This window comes from Cynara cardunculus, assembly GCF_001531365.2.
Source record: "Cynara cardunculus var. scolymus isolate 2C chromosome LG 8, CcrdV1, whole genome shotgun sequence".
Classification (NCBI taxonomy): domain Eukaryota; kingdom Viridiplantae; phylum Streptophyta; class Magnoliopsida; order Asterales; family Asteraceae; genus Cynara; species Cynara cardunculus.
This window is the reverse complement of record NC_037535.1, coordinates 3,431,191-3,447,236: the sequence shown is the minus strand read 5'-3', so window position 1 is coordinate 3,447,236 and position 16,046 is coordinate 3,431,191. Positions and strand designations below refer to the sequence as shown.

Here is a 16,046-nt window from a genome sequence, read left to right as displayed (position 1 = left end):
GGGGGGTTAAGGATGTACATAGACCTTTCCTCTATCGTAAGTGGTAGAGAGTCTGTTTTCTTGAAGGCCTCGGGCTTGTAAAATAAAAGGTTTAAGATTGAGCTAGCGGGACATACTTGATTAGCAATGATTCATTTGATGGCATAAATGGAGATCCGTATGTGTATACACACATATATAGGGGATGTTTCATTTACAAACCATCCAATTCTAACAAACCATAATCAATGTTTATATTAGGAAACAATAGAGATATTTATGGACAATTATCATGATTCATTAATTATGAGTGAGATATATATGGAAATGATAAGATTCATTCATTATGATCATGGCATTAGATTAGGAAACAAAATGGAATCAGATATTTATTAGACTAGATGGGACTGATATATATATATATATATATATATATATGACAGATATTGATCTCGAGGTTTAGTGATGTTTAAGACAGGTGGCTATAGTTGAGACTACTGTGCAGATACGTGATGAGTGATGGAGAACCTGTCCATGTTCTTAAGAACGTACAAAATGTTTAAAATGGTATTCCCTTCGTCACAAACAAGTGCAAATTTTCTTGTTTTTGACAATGTTTGATTCAAGATTTCCTTCGATCGTTACAAAAATGTTGGTGATATTGATTTTGGTCCATAGGGTCCTCGGATTGTTAGATATTTGATCAATAATCAAACAACTTCATTAAGTCATGTGCCCAATTAAAGGGTTCAGTTACTTTGGGACAGAGGCAGTACAAATAGTAAATCTCATGGTGGTTAAAATTAAGTACGATGAACGATTAAGACAAGTTGTTAGAGAAGGAGACATGCTAAAATCTAAGTTGGATGCTTGAAAGCATTTTGGAATGAGGGTTTTAGATGAAGGAAAAAAAAAATATTCTTTCATTCTTTTAGCCTTTGTTTTATTTTATTTTGGGGAGCTTGCTTCATTTCTCATAATTACAAGTCTTCTGCTCCCTTTGTCCCACGGAAAGTGTAAGCGGTGTGTTCGACTTGGCATATAGTTTAAGAGAAGTGGTTGATAATTTGTTAAATGTCTAAAAATACCCTTTGATGAAGAAAAGAAATGAGGAACCGTTGGACCCAATTTGATACTATCAATGATGGTGGGCAAATAAGTAATTTTGAATTAGAAACTTTGAAAACGGGAAATCTGCTAATTCATGACAAAGGCTTAGGCATACTTTGGTTCTTATAATTAGAAGTCTTCTACTCCCTCCATTCCATGAAATATGCAATGCTTGACTTCACACATAATTTTAGGGAAGTGTTTTTGACTGTTTTGTGAAATAACTAAAATACCCTCTCCAATCCATGGCCTTTTACGTGTAGTGTTTGCTAAAGAAAGGAGGGACACCAAGGAAGAACGAAACCGTGTTCACTGCACCAACAGGAGAAGAGATCACAAACAGGAAGCAGCTGGAGCAGTACCTGAAATCACACCCTGGTGGGCCCAAGATCTCTGAGTTCGATTGGGGAAGCGGCGAGACACCACGCAGATCTTCAAGAATCAGCGAGAAGGTAAAGTCGACCCCACCACCAGCTGAAAATGAGCCCGTGAAGAAGCGGCCCAGAAAGTCATCATCTTCAAAGAAAGACAAGAAAGAGAATGAAGATGCCCCTGAAGAAAAAGATGTCGAGATGCAGGAAGCAGAAAAGGCTGAGAAAGATGATGAAAAGCCCAAAGAAGAGGCAGATGGGAAGAGCGAAATCCCAGAAGTGCCCCCAACAGAGGAAGTAGCCAAGCCTGTAAATGAGGTCAACGATGAAAAGGGTGTGTCAGAAAATGCTGAAAGTAAGAATGTCAATGAAGAAGTGTGTGAAATCTCAGAAGTACCCCTGCCAGATAAGCAGGAGGAAGAAGGTGAGCCTGGAAAAGAGGTGATTAAAGAAGTGTGTGAAATCACACAAGTGCCCTCATCAGAGGAAGTAGCTAACCCAGAAGAAGCGGGGGAGTCAAAAGCTGCAGAAACTAAGCATGAGGAAGGTGAGGCTGTCAACGAAGAAGCGTGTGAAAACCAAGAACTGCCCCCAATTGAGGAAGTAGCCAAGCCTGCAAAAGAGGTCAATGAAGAAGTGCTTGAAAACCCACTAACACCCCCACCAGAGGAAGTTACCAAGGTAGTCGATGAAACAGCAATTGACGATTCTGTCCCCGTGACCAAAGTGGAAGCAGGAGGAGCCACAGCAGCTGAGAATGGTTGTCCGGTGGTGGAGGTCAGTGAGGCCCAGCCTTCCTGGGAGGAGATAAAGATAGAGTAACAAGTGTTGGTGCTGCCTATTCTCTCAGTTAGCATCGTCTGTTTCTGGTGAATCTTATTGCTGACGAACATTTCTGTAATCTGTAACTCTGTCATAGCATTAGGAGTCTTGAAAACTTAACTTTAGCAACATCAAAGGGACACAAAAGGACATTTGTTGTCGTAAACCTGTCGTGAAACCGGCATCTTGTTGTGGCCTTTGTTGTGTCTATAGGAAATTGTAGGTTACACAGGTCATGCTCATGCCTGTATCATTATTAATTATGTAATACTTAACTCTTTTATCAGCCTTTAACTCTCATTTACCTTGTTTTCTTTGTACAAACATTCTTATGGCAATATGGTTCCAATAATTGTTGCAAATTGTGCCATCTTTTTATCTTTTTTCAAGTATGCAGATTGTTTAGAATCGAATTCAGGAAATGGGTATCATGAAAAACAAACACAGAATTGGATCCACGCAAGCAAATCGCTTGTCGTATAAACCCTAAATTGGAAAAATTGGGAAGAACCCTAAATTACAGTTGCTCAAAGCCCTTTTAGTTCTCCAACCAAACCAGTTAATGTTGTCCACTTCTCAAATGCAGTTGCTGAGTCCACAAAAGCTAATCTTGAGGCTTCTATGTCATTCTTTGTTACTGCAACAAATTGAGTAGAATTCATAAACCAAACCAAACATAACCAGTATATCATACCGGGTTTGTGAAGGGTATGATGTATACAGATCAAACCACATGTAACCGGTATATCATATGCCAGATGGTAGGTTTTGGAGAGGATTTGATGTATACAGGCCTTTTCTCTACCTCTAGAGGAAGAGAGGCTATACTTGAGCACGAGTAGTTAACTTCATGCATACTGACTCTAGTAAAAACTCGAATGCACCTGACGTATACAAAGAAGTCAATGATGAGTTGAATGCATCCACCTCAGACTTCTCCTCCTGGCTCGAGCTCAACTGTAGGAAAACCAATCATCAAGCAAGATCTCTGACGTGAATGGTCTTGCTTTATGGCATTACAACAAAATCAACTATATAGGACGTCAAATATGTTTAAATGTTCTAATAGACTGTTTTACATGACCAAACAATCGTATGTCTTATGTAAAAGTGTTACAGTAAGTTAACCTTTTGAACGTCCAGAAACATCTCATCAATTTATTGGAACACTTTGACATACAATTATTTGATCTTACAAAAGTCTTGCAAAACAATCTATTAGAATATTTAGATATATTTGACATCCTTTTAACATCAAATACAGCCTGCAAATCGAAACTTGGCTTCAACCAGTGGTTTTGTTTTGGAGGTTGTACTTAAGTGTTGACAGAATATCTGTTTTTTGATCAAAAATCTGGATGAGAATAAGTACATGAAAGGAAGCACAAGGTACAACCTAAGAAAGCACAAGTGATGAGAAACATTAGAAGGAAAAAAGATAGGACCTTTGAGAGGGCTACATTAGCCATCTTGACCCAATCTGCATCAAGGGTTTGGCCAAGCACTGAACCAGCTGATGGGAGATCATTGTTCTCTATGGCTTGCCCTATTTTGCTAAGCTTGTAAATAACATCTTGCAGATAATCTGCACCAATCACAATATTTTTTCTTCAAGATTTCAGACGTATTTTCATAAATCATTTATGAAATAAGGTGTTAGTTTTACCCAATTGGGGTAAATGACCAAACTAACCTTTGTCTTTGCTGGATGAATTAAGAACAGTTTGTTTTTCAATCCTCTTCTTTCTGTCTTTCTTCACCTTCTCCATGAGTTCCAAATCATCATCAGCCTCTAAAATGGCTGCATTTGCTCCATGGGGGTTTCCAGTTGAGGACAAGAGGAAAAGGGAAGTGAGGCTTATGGATAGGCTTCTCTTGGAGACTTGTGGAGGGTAATTTGGTAATTTATTCACTGGTTTACACACACTGGTTCCTTTCACTATGTGTTTCTGCATAGAGGTTGATGATGATGGGAGGAAGGTGCTTGGATTGGCAAGAAAAATGGCTGCCATTTTCAATCCCTTTTGTTTTTGGTTTTCCGTTTGTATTTTGTTTTTATGTTTTATGATGGTTGTTTAGGTGGGGTTGTGAGAGAGCCAGAGAAGTAGAAAAAGGATAAGATATTGGATTTCTTGATATCAGCCTTGACTTTATAATATTTCTCCATACTAATAAAAACATTAAATTACAAAAATAAAAATCATGAATTATTTAGGGGTGTTTGGGATTGTTTATAAAAATAATTTATTGATTTATTCTGATGTGACACCGGTAATAAACACTTTTGAGTGTTTGGATAAATAGCTTATACCGGTGTCAAACCGGCAGTAAGGAATTTTTGAAGAAGTTAAACCATTCTAACTAATAATATGTTGATAAAAACTTTTGTAGAAACGCATAAATTGTTTCAAATAAGCAATCCCAAACACCCCCTTAATTACATGATTTTATGTGAAAACTTATATTTACAAACTAATCTTCTAATACTTCTTCCAGATTTGCCTCTGTTTTAGGTCTACTTCAAACATTTAATTTTGATTCGGAACTGAGTTTTTATAACCATTTTTGGTCCCCAATTTAAACAATGGTGAATTTTGTTTTCTATTAGTGACATAGACGAATGATCGTGTGAGAAAGAGAGTTAATATAAGAAGGGTAAGAAGAGATCTGGACCCTTGATTACTCTTAATCTCAAATTCACCCATGAATCACATTTGATACGAGGATTGATCTGGTGCATCTCGATGCATCTCATACTAATGTGCATCCAAGGGTGGAGATCATTTCTTATGCTTCTCATCTTAACTCTGTCTCATCGGAACCTAATTCTAGTGACGTAATGGGTAAAAAAGGTAAAGGTTAATGCATGAAATAACAATCTATTTTTACAAAATTTCCTTATTATAGTATTGTACTTTCATTTTTCCTTATTACAACAATATATTTTCAAATTGTTTATTTATTAAGGAATTGTACTTTAAATTTTTTTACCTATTATAGCAATGAATAACCATTTGAATTACATTAAGATGACATGTCAGAGGTTACCGTTGTCCATGTGGGACGTCCACGTATAACATGTTGATGTGACATATCTTATTACAACATTGTACTTTCAAGACATTTAAATGTACGTTTTAATTTAATAAATATACTAAATTAATTATAAAAAATAAGAAGTTAACCAGTTTAAAAGGTAATATGTTACTCATTGCTATAATGAGTAAATTTTCAAAGTACAATGTTCTATTAGAAAACAATTTGAAAGTATATTGTTGTAATAAGAAAAAAAATGAAAGTATAATGTTGTCATAATTTTTTTTTACTAAAAATTGTTATTTCATGTATTTAACCTAAAAGATAAAAATACAAAATTACCCTCATGTGAGGGGTACATGACGTGATTAAAAGAGCTTAAACTAATAGTCTTATTTTAAGGACAAAGTTATGAAAATAAAAAATTAGAAACTATTGATGTAATTAATGCATTTTACATGGTTTTAAATGACTCGTTATGGGAGTTATGGCATGAAGGCTTGGGTTTGCCATCATGTTAACGCTTGTAGCTCCACTATAAGGCTTGACTTCCGTTGTAAAGCATTATGGCTCGTTAACATGTTATGATGCGTTACAACGCATTATGTTGTAAGATGTGGGTTTTTTCTAATATATAATTTGAGGGATAAATGATAATTACATACGAGATCTAAGATTTAAATAAACATAAAAAGAAAATTTAACAACTAAAAACCTAAATAGGTGAATATTTACTCTTATTCTCATATATGAACAGCCGAACACGAATTCTTTGAAAATTGAAGAAAGTAGTGAGTTCAGATTTAAAAGATTTAATCATAACTTTGCACTTTCGATATCATTTCTTATAAGCTATATAATATTTTGTATACTATCAATGATTCTTATTTATTTTTCAGTTTTATTACTTTATATGAATTTATTTTATTTTCGCTATTATTCAAAACATCAACACACACAAGTGTGTGTGTCTTTCTCTCTCTCTCTCTCTCTCTCTCTCTCTATATATATATATACATATATATATATATATGTGTGTGTGTGTGTAGGACGGTAATTAAATGAGAACCACAAAAAGGTTGAAAATCGATCTAAGCTGTAATTTGATTTTAATCATATGGTTTTAATTGAACACATGGAATCCAACACAATTTTCGTCTATAATCTATTTCACCTAATGAATTCAAACATAATTTTTGTCTATATATTATTTCACCTTATGAAATCAAACTAAATTTCCGTTTATATATTATTTCACCTTATGAAATCAAAGACAAATTACGTGTTCCATAAGGTGAATTATTCACATAAGCATCACCATCGGAATCCACCGTTTTTATCATATTCGTATGATCATCAACAGTGCACCTCTCTCCCAACTGACTCAAAATTTGGTGCAACTCCTTTGCCGAAATCAATCCGTTTTTGTTTAGATCGTAGAGCTCGAACGTATCCTGGAGCTCCTTCATCTCGTCGTCATCTTCTAAACTTGCAAACTCCTCTAGGCTGATGAAACCGTCACAGTCAGTATCGATACCTGCCATTATTCGATTCATCTCATCCAGAGACGTGTCGGATCCGAGTGCCTTCATGACATCGACGAGCTCCACCGCCAAGATCTTGCGGTCTCCGTTGACATCAAAAACATTACACACTTTTTTCACTTCCTCAAGGTTTGTCAGCTACACCAACGACTTGTTGCTTTGTAACACCTCATTTCACATTTGCATATAACTCACATATTTCATATAACATGAAATTCAAATGTACAACTTGTCACCTCATTTCACATTTGTAACATCTCACTCAAGAAATCCCAATTTCTAATTTTAATAAAATCTCCAATAAAATATAATTTATTGATTGATAGGGCCAAAAATTGATCTTAATTATTCTAAAAGTTTTATCAAAACAATGGGGGCCAATGATGGAAAATCTGAAGATGTTGCTGAAACGACTAAGTCTGGAGGAAAACCAAAGCCTATGAATGGACCAGAGGCGATGGATGGTCCAGAGGCGATGAATGGTCCAGAGGGGAAGAAAATGGACCAGAGGCGATGAAAATGGACCAGAGGCGATGAAAATGAACCAGATGCGATGAAAATGGTCAACCCTTTGAAACACACAGATCTGGGCATAACATTGATTAATCTCAAAATATGGGATATTAATTTTTTAGAAAAACTTCGAAATATCCGTTATATTTTAGTGATAAAACCACCCGAAACATAATTCCAACTCGGATATAACGGATTTTTACTTACAACCCGAATTAAGTAACAAAAGAGTACGAAACATACTTATAACCAGAACAAGACTATAATCAAGCTTTACTTACTACATCTATGAAATACGGTATTAAGCTACTATTTACCAAAAGCAAGATCGCAATCTTCAAGTTCCCCGATAAATCTTCAAGTCAAACAACGGGTTCTTTCTTCTTATCTGACTTCTTTCCTGAGAGAGGTTGTCATTTAAATGGTAAGTCAACGCTTAGTGAGTTAAATAGTTAAGTATTACATATCAATATCGCATATGTATATAAACATACATGATAAACTCTTATCAATAAAAGAGTTCAAAGCATCATCCAAATGCAAACCGAGACTTACAAAAAACCGAGTGAAYAATTACGTACCGGATGCTAAGATCATAGGATTCTATATTCAAATCACCATAATATACCATACCATTGATGCTCAACACAACAAGGAAACAAGATCAATAACCAAATATATTCAACAATCGTTAGAATACCAATAAATATCAAGAATCCAAGAGATCGAATCGGTAATCATAACGAAGACAGTGCATCACCCCGTCCTTCACCTCCCGGGCTCATGCCAAAGTCCGAGTCAGAATCGTTCATTACGGGAAACCTCGCACTGCCCGCCTTCCTCTACCGGGTATGTGTCAAGGTTCTCTACTCATTGCTCTTCCTCATCTTTGAGCAATGAGTACTTACAACCGAAGAAAGTCTCACCCGTCCAACCTGGGATCTTGACTTTGCCATAAACTTCCGACGTGCCACATGAAGTAGTACCCGTACAATGGCGTACAATTCAAGGTACAAAAACAACGAGTCCGGATCCAAAAAGCAAACCGATGTACCGAGATAGTAATATGGAATAGACTCAAGAGACGGAATCAAAGGAAAGTCAAGATCGTGTGACTCAATTCAAGACCAAAAAACATTCATATGAAAATATATATGTTCAAATCAATATGTAACAACTAACTATATAACTCACCGGGCAACCGCAATAATACCGAAAAGCTCCAAAATGAGCTCCCAAAGCAAGTCTAATCTACCACACTTAGATTGCTTCCAAAGTATCAAAATATGTTCTAACTACCCCCTTGAGTGAATGTACAAAATCTCATAAGCAACCAATATAAAAAAAAAACCCATGATATACACATATCCTATTTGAATATTTTACCTAAATTTCTATGTACAGCTGTTGCATGCAGAACTGTTTTTCCTATTTTAAACTCGGATTCATGCCTTGATCATAAAATAAGAAATAAACTAGACTCAAATATCTAACTAAGAAAATTGGCCTCACCTCATTTGGATTTTTCTACGATTTTATACAGTTTTTCAAAGTCTGTACATTTTCAATGAATATTAAGTCGAAATCCTCATTTTCATACATTCTTATCAAACCATTTCGATCCCAAATTATTCCAACTTTTGAATCTCAACTTAACATAACATATTTGACATAAACAACCAAAATCCAWCCTTTATTTTATCATTTATATTATCTCCCAAATCATTGACTTAATCAAGTCAAAGTTCATATGATGAACTTGCATAAATCTTGATAATCTCTTGAATCTAATGACCATTTCATGTCATAAACACTAAATGCACTCATTTTATACACTTAAGATCAAAHYYATATGAAACCCTAACTCTATCTCAACATGCAATCCATATAACAAGAATGTCAACCAAGAACAAGTGCAAAGAATGGATTATACCTTACTTGATGATCAAATCCTTCAAAGATCTTGTACTTCCTCTTTGATTTGAGTTGAATCGAGCTTATATGTGTGAAAATTGCACCTCTAGTGTGTGTGAGTTCTGGACTCAAATGATAAGAAAAATGGGCCAAAAATCCAATTTATAATGATAAAACTCGAGTTGGGTCGGGTTGGCCCGGCTAGGTACCCATTTTGACCATCAACACTTAAAATATTCATAACTTTTCGCTCGGACCTCCGTTTTCTATGAGGTTTTAGCCTACACGTTCATAGAGAGATAATCTATAATATCCAACAACAATATTCCAAAAAAGATCTCCCAAGAAAATCAGTTTTACGCAACTATTTGACGTGAAATTTTCCCAAATCCTCTAATATACTCTTAAGAAGTATAATTCTAAAATTTCAAACCTAAACTCCCACTAAATCATAGATTCTCTTAAACCTAATAATTAAATATACTTAGCAAATAATTTGGGTATATTAGAGATTGGATGTTACAAATACATCCTCTTTTTGAGGATTTCGTCCCCGAAATCACTGTTGTGGAAATAAAGATGGGTATTTCGTCTTCATCTCATCTTTACGCTCCCACGTCCAATTTGGTCCCCGATGGTGTTTCCACTTGATCAATACCAAGTCTACCTCTTTATTACGTAGTTTCACTTGTCTCTCGTTTAGAATTGATTATGGTTCTTCAATGTATCTTAATTTCTCATCTACTTCGACTTCGGCTAAGGGCACCGTCTCTTCATGTTTACCCAAACATTTACGTAAGTACCCGACATTAAACACATCGTGTATCCCCGTAAGTTCCTCCAGTAACTCTAGTCGATAAGCCTGTTTTCTGATACGCTCCAATACTTTGAACTGGCCAATAAATCGTGGACTTAACTTACCTTGTTTTCGAAATCGAAGCACGCCTCGCCAAGGAGAAACTTTCACCATAACCATATCACCCACTGAGAACTTGATTGGCCTTTTGAGACGATCTGCATAAGACTTTTGACGATCTTGGGCAGCTTTCATTCTTTCGCGAATAATCTGAATCTTGTCATGAGTAATCTGAATGAGTTCGGGTCCAACTAAAACTTTCTCTCCCGTCTCTCGCCAACACAAGGGTGTACGACACTTACATCCGTATAAAGCCTCATAGGAAGCCATTCCAATTGTCGAGTGGTAGCTGTTGTAAGAAAACTCAACCAAGGGTAGGTGAGTATCCCAGCTACCACCAAAATCTAAGACACATGCGCGTATCATATCCTCGAGAGTCTGAATGGTTCGTTCTGATTGACCATCGGTCTGAGGATGATAGGCCATACTAAACGCATGACGTGTTCCCAACTCTCGTTGAAATCTAGTCCAAAAATTAGAAGTGAATCGAGAATCGCGATCAGAGATAATCTTCACCAGTACACCGTATCGCGAGACAACTTCATCAATGTACAACCGTGCCCATCGATCCATAGAATAAAACTCTCGAACAGGTAAGAACAATGCAGATTTGGTCAACCGATCAACTATAACCCAGATACTGTTGTGTTGTAGTTAGGTCTTCGGTAGTTTAGTAACCAGATCCATCGTTAATTCCTCCCATTTCCACATCGGTATCTCAAGAGGCTGTAAACTACCATAGGGTTTCTGGTGTTCAGCTTTTACTTGCAAGCATGTGGTACATTTCTCGACATAACGTCCAATATCAGTCTTCATCCCAGGCCACCAGTATTCTAAACGAAGATCTTGGTACATTTTGGTACTCCCTGGGTGTATTGATAATCGCAACTTATGTGCTTCTGCTAAAACAACATCTCGCATGCCGCCAAGTTTGGGGACCCAGATTCGGGTCTTAAAGACCTTCAAGCCACGTCCATCTTCAGAGAGAGAATCAATGTATTCTACCATTCGTTCTACTTTGACATTCTCAGGCTTCAAAGACTCAATCTGCCATTTCTGAATATCATCAAAGAGATTATATTTAACCGACGTGTGAGTGATAGAGTAGCATAGAAGTCCATAATGCGTCTTCCTACTAAGAGCATCTGCCACTACATTGGCTTTATCCGGATGATATAGTATCTCACAGTCGTAATCTTTGATGAGTTCCATAGCACGTTGTTGACGCATGTTCAAGGTCTGTTGATCAAATAAATACTTTAAGCTCTTGTGGTTAGTATAAAGTTGACACTTCGTACCATAGAGATAGTGTCGCCAAAGCCTCAAAGCAAATACCACCGCTGCTAATTCAAGCTCATGAGTAGGGTAGTTCTTCTCATAATCTTTCAATTGGCGAGAAGCATATGCAATCACCTTGTCTCGCTGCATCAAGACACATCCAAGACCAAGTCAAGATGCGTCACTATATACTATAAAGTCTTCGTTACCCTCAGGTAGAGCAAGTATAGGCGCATGTGTCAGACATTCCTTTAAAGTTTGAAATGCTCGATCTTGGGCCTCATTCCATTCAAATTTAGCATATTTACGAGTCGAAGAGGTTAGTGGTACTGCGATCTTAGAGAAGTCCTTGATAAATCGTCGATAGTACCCTGCCAGACCTAGAAAGCTCCGAACTTCGAAGCATTCTTTGGTTGCTCTCATTCTTGAATTGCTTCGATCTTGGCTGGGTCTACAGAAATGACCTGTCATTACGCTACCTCATTAAATGTCATTCAATTGTGGATGAGAACGTGACATATTTCTCATTATGACCACTTTCCCGAACCATCGTCTTTTTCTCTCTCTCATATTTCTTCTCTCTCCTCCTACCTATAAATATRAGATTTCTTCTTCACTTTTCTCTTTACGCTTTCAAAATTCTTAGAYGAACTTCTGCTAAGATTTCTCCAAAGCWASAACTCTCTAAATCTTCAAACCTCTTTCCGACCTTTCTTCTTGAACTTTAAAGGTCAAAATCTTCTTTTCTTCTTACCATTATAAGAAATGTGTTTAATATGATTAAGAACTTTGTTCTCTTAATATATTGAACTTTAAAGGGTTTTAATCATCTCTTTCTTCATTATTAATCTTATTTCTTTATACACATTCTACTTGAAAAACCCTAATCTTTTAAGGATTTTTTAAATGAAGTTTTTCCTTGTTTAAAAACTTTTTCTATACTCTTTAACCATAAACTCTTGGCTTCTTTCTAACAAATCTGTTTGTTCCTATTTGTTTTACTTATTTGATAATAAACAGATGGTTGCCAAGAACGTCAACTTCTTCATTGACGAGATCTCTATCAAGGCCAACAACCACATTGCCTTGTTAGAGATACCCTCCACAAGAGCACATTACCAAGAGGCGGCTGACTTCCTCAAACAGTCGTCCTTAGGCTATGCTCTCAACCATGAGCCCCTCATGGTCAAGGAACTCCTTCAGCAGTTCTGGTACACTATTGAGGTTGTCGAAGTCCAAGACGATGCTGGACGCAAAATGGAGCAAATCCATTTCACTTTCAACCGCATGGATGTGAACTTTGGGATTTCTACATTCCGCTCAGCCCTCCGTCTTCCTAAGGGTCCCTTCGACAGCGAACCCTCCTCCACCGAGATAATCAACTTTCTCGATGCCATGGGATACCAGTGGCCAATGAAGAAGGACTCCAGTGCCCCTCTCAAGTCCTTAACGAAGATTGAGAAGAACAGGATGTCAGTTGTCTGGCAATACCTATTTTCTCATTTCATCTAGTGCATGGGTGGAAAACCTGGAGGTCAGGACCAGGCCTCTAGGATCACCTTGATCATAGGCGTATCTATGATTCAGCGTCACAATATAATTTATGATGCGGTCATTTTTGATGACCTGGTGCTTAAGCTGAACAAGCACCAGCGAGAAAAGATGGTGCCTTACACCAGGTTTCTTTTGATGGTATTGACTAAGATCTTCAAGAGTCTTTACCCCAAAGAAGGAAACCTTCCAGCTTTCAGGCTTGGATCTAGGATTCTGGATCATAAGCTGAGGGACAGTGATGTGGCACTTTCTTCCATTGTGTCCATCACTACCTCTTCCTCTCAGGTGGCCATGACAAGAGAAACCCCCCCCTCCTGAGTCTAACCAAGCCACCAAAACCCCTTCAAAACGACCCTCTTAACCAACTCTTGGTTCTCCTCAGAGAGCCAAGAAAGCCAAAAAGGGGACAACCACGTCTCTAGCTGGGGCCTCTCAAAAGACTTCAGTTATTGAAACTAGCCTTACCCCCGTAGCACTTTCTGTTAACCCTCCCAGCTCTTCAGTGATTTCTCCCATCACTGTCGTATCAGTGGTGTCTTTACCAATCACTTCAGTTACCCAAATCACTGAAAGTGTAGATATCAGCGCCGCCACCGCTGAACACCCACGTCTCTTCTCAACCATTTTCTCTTCTCCTCCCTCCTTGGTCTTTACACATGTCGATGATGTATCAGCGACTGTCCTTCCTGATACTGAGACACGCACCACTTGACCTGAGGCTGCTCCTCTCGATGCTCCTCAGCATACGGATGTCCATCCTCTCGATGACATCTTTGCTCATGCCAGTGACAATCCTTTAGATGTCACTAAAGGCCCCTCAGGTATTCCATCTTCCTACCCTTTCTTTTCTTCTAACGTTGAGCCTTCAGCTCACACTTCTTCTTTTGCAGGTCCTTCTTCGATGTATCAGCCTGATGCTCAGAAAGCGGCAGAGGAAGAAAGAGATAAAGATGATGGAGGAAATGACGAAATTGATGATGACTATGATATGTCATCTGATATCAAGCTTCTCCTTCCTGTCATTGATACCGTCCTCTCTAGGATCAACAAAGTTCACCAAGAGATGCCCCGTCAAGGCGATCTTGATGCGAACTTCYTTGCCCTCCAGGCGGATGTTCAAGAAGTTCAGAGTCAGCTCTAGACTCTCCAATAAGTTGTTCAAGCTAACAACGACGTCATTGTTGTTCTTCACAGCAGGGCTGACAATGCTTAGGCTATAGCTGATCAGCAGACTGGCCTTCTTCAACAAATCCTGGATGCTGTCCGTCAACCAGCTCCAGTGATTGCACCTTCTTTCTTTGCCAATGATCGCGCTCAGCTCCATGAGACGCGTGATGAAACTACAACTCTAGCCAATGCTTTGTAAAGGTTGGAGGATTCAATGGTTCTCCAGCGTCAGCGCTTGGACGAACTCTCTCGCCAATTCTCTCAAGTCTTAGCCAAAGAGGGGGAGATGAGGTCCAATGCTGGTGAATCATCCGATGCTGCTCCTACGACTTCTCAGGCCGTTGGTCCAGTATCAGCTTCAATTGCAGTTGAGGCTGAGGCTCCTAGAGCTGAAGCAGTCGTTGCTCCTGTAATCCCTACCACCGAAGCTGCTCTAGCTGAGGTTGTAGATGCCATTCCTAGGGATGATGCCCATACCATCGCTGCTGCTGGTGATGATGATGATGTTAATGAAGATGAAGATGATGATGATGATGACGAAGACGATGATGATGACGAAGACGATGATGAACCTGTCATTCCAGACACCAGAGATGATCTAGATGGTGACGACGATGATGATGATGAAGATGACTTTACCATCAAGTTCCAGAAGCGAACAACTGTCACCAAAGGTGTTACTCTCGAGGATTCCGCATCCCAGGGGGAGCAAAGGTAAGGTGAATCGACTCCATCAGGGAACCAGKACCCYAAGTCGAAAGGCAAGACGGTCGCTGAAGAAGGTAACTTGAAGGTATTATTCAAAATCCCTCAACAATCCTTGTTTGAAGACTCTACCTCTCATGTAGTGATTACTTCAGAATATCAACTTCATATTCCATCAACAACCTGCAGTCGACTGGAGCAGGTACCTAATCAAGCCGTCTCTTGTGCTCCAACAGACCAGCAGATGTCTCAGCTGAAGGAGTTACTCGACCAGACTAGAGTAAAAATCTCTCTTCGTACCTCTAGTGATGGTGAGTTTGACTTCTTACTTGAAGTTGAAAGACTCGAGGCATTAAGGGCTGAAGAAGAGCTAGAGCTTTAAAAGAAGCAGACTGAAGACAGCTTAAAGCTGGCCAAGTCACTAGCTGTAAAAGTCCTTCCCAAGAAAAAGTCCAAGAAAACAGTGAATGTTGTCCAAGCCCAGGCTAAACTTCTTTCAATTGCAGAAGCTGAAAGCAAGAAGAAGCTGAAGCTGGTGGATAAGGACAAGCAATGGAGCGAAGCAAAACTGAAAAAGAGACTAAGTCCCCGCCTAATTATCAGCGTCAGTATCAACGGACATTCTAAAGACGGTGGAACACTGGTCTCAATGCTCATCACCAGGGAAAATCTTGATGTCGTTACCGAGTACCCTTCCTACCTTGGCCGCTATGATACAGCGAATGGATGGTGATCAGACAAGCCATTCAGCAATCCAAGTCGAGACACAAGACACTTATCGAGGACATCATCAACGAACTCATCAAAAGGATGTCCAGGTATGTCAAGGCCCCTGACCGACCAACTCTGAAGAAAGATGGGAAGAAGAAACAAAAACTCTATGATCCTAATGAAGGACCATCCCTRAGGAACGAACATGAAACAAGGTTCTCCTTAGATGAAATCCTGAAGGCTCATAAGAGTACATACATTTCTATGTTGAATCTTGACTTGCCAGATAAGGGTCCCTATACACCCAACTCTGTGCATTTTAAACCTAAGTTAGGAGTTATATTCCTTGACTATGAAGGTGAAGTCAGATTTCAGAGAATATCAGAGCTACATTTATGTCCAATGGATCATTTGGTTTATCTTTTG

At 38.4% G+C, this 16,046-nt stretch overlaps 3 protein-coding genes across 4 annotated transcripts in view; 1 reads left to right on the top strand and 2 right to left on the bottom strand.

The window, feature by feature from the left end:
* The window catches only part of LOC112516446 (methyl-CpG-binding domain-containing protein 11-like), a 5,105-nt gene extending 2,523 nt beyond the window's left edge, over positions 1-2,582 (top strand). For both annotated transcript variants that reach the window (XM_025123489.1, XM_025123488.1), the window contains one exon: positions 1,353-2,582. In XM_025123489.1, the coding sequence (XP_024979257.1) occupies positions 1,353-2,282 (930 nt within the window). In that variant the 3' untranslated portion in view covers positions 2,283-2,582. The remainder of the gene's footprint in view (positions 1-1,352) is intronic.
* Positions 2,583-2,675: 93 nt separating this feature from the next.
* Positions 2,676-4,357, bottom strand: LOC112516447 (thylakoid lumenal 16.5 kDa protein, chloroplastic). The gene is made up of 4 exons (XM_025123490.1): positions 3,976-4,357; positions 3,728-3,867; positions 3,167-3,239; positions 2,676-2,919 (listed from the first exon to the last, which is right to left on the bottom strand). The coding sequence occupies exons 1-4, from the start codon at positions 4,292-4,294 to the stop codon at positions 2,810-2,812; spliced, it is 642 nt and encodes a 213-aa protein (XP_024979258.1). The 5' UTR covers positions 4,295-4,357; the 3' UTR covers positions 2,676-2,809.
* A 2,220-nt stretch (positions 4,358-6,577) lies between these two features.
* LOC112516815 (probable calcium-binding protein CML27) lies at positions 6,578-10,340 on the bottom strand. The gene is made up of 3 exons (XM_025124049.1): positions 10,211-10,340; positions 7,657-7,661; positions 6,578-7,000 (listed from the first exon to the last, which is right to left on the bottom strand). Exons 1-3 carry the CDS (start codon positions 10,338-10,340, stop codon positions 6,578-6,580), a joined length of 558 nt encoding a protein of 185 aa, XP_024979817.1.
* Between the last annotated feature and the right edge of the window lie 5,706 nt (positions 10,341-16,046).

Excerpts from the sequence above, each read along its gene's own strand:
- LOC112516447 (XM_025123490.1), bottom strand. The coding sequence starts at position 4,294 with ATGGCAGCCATTTTTCTTGCCAATCCAAGCACCTTCCTCCCATCATCA. Across the intron at positions 3,868-3,975 it reads TTCATCCAGCAAAGACAAAG|ATTATCTGCAAGATGTTATT; the intron begins GTTAGTTTGGTC and ends TGATTGGTGCAG. Across the intron at positions 3,240-3,727 it reads CTAATGTAGCCCTCTCAAAG|TTGAGCTCGAGCCAGGAGGA; the intron begins GTCCTATCTTTT and ends GTTTTCCTACAG.
- LOC112516815 (XM_025124049.1), bottom strand. The coding sequence starts at position 10,340 with ATGAAAGCTGCCCAAGATCGTCAAAAGTCTTATGCAGATCGTCTCAAA.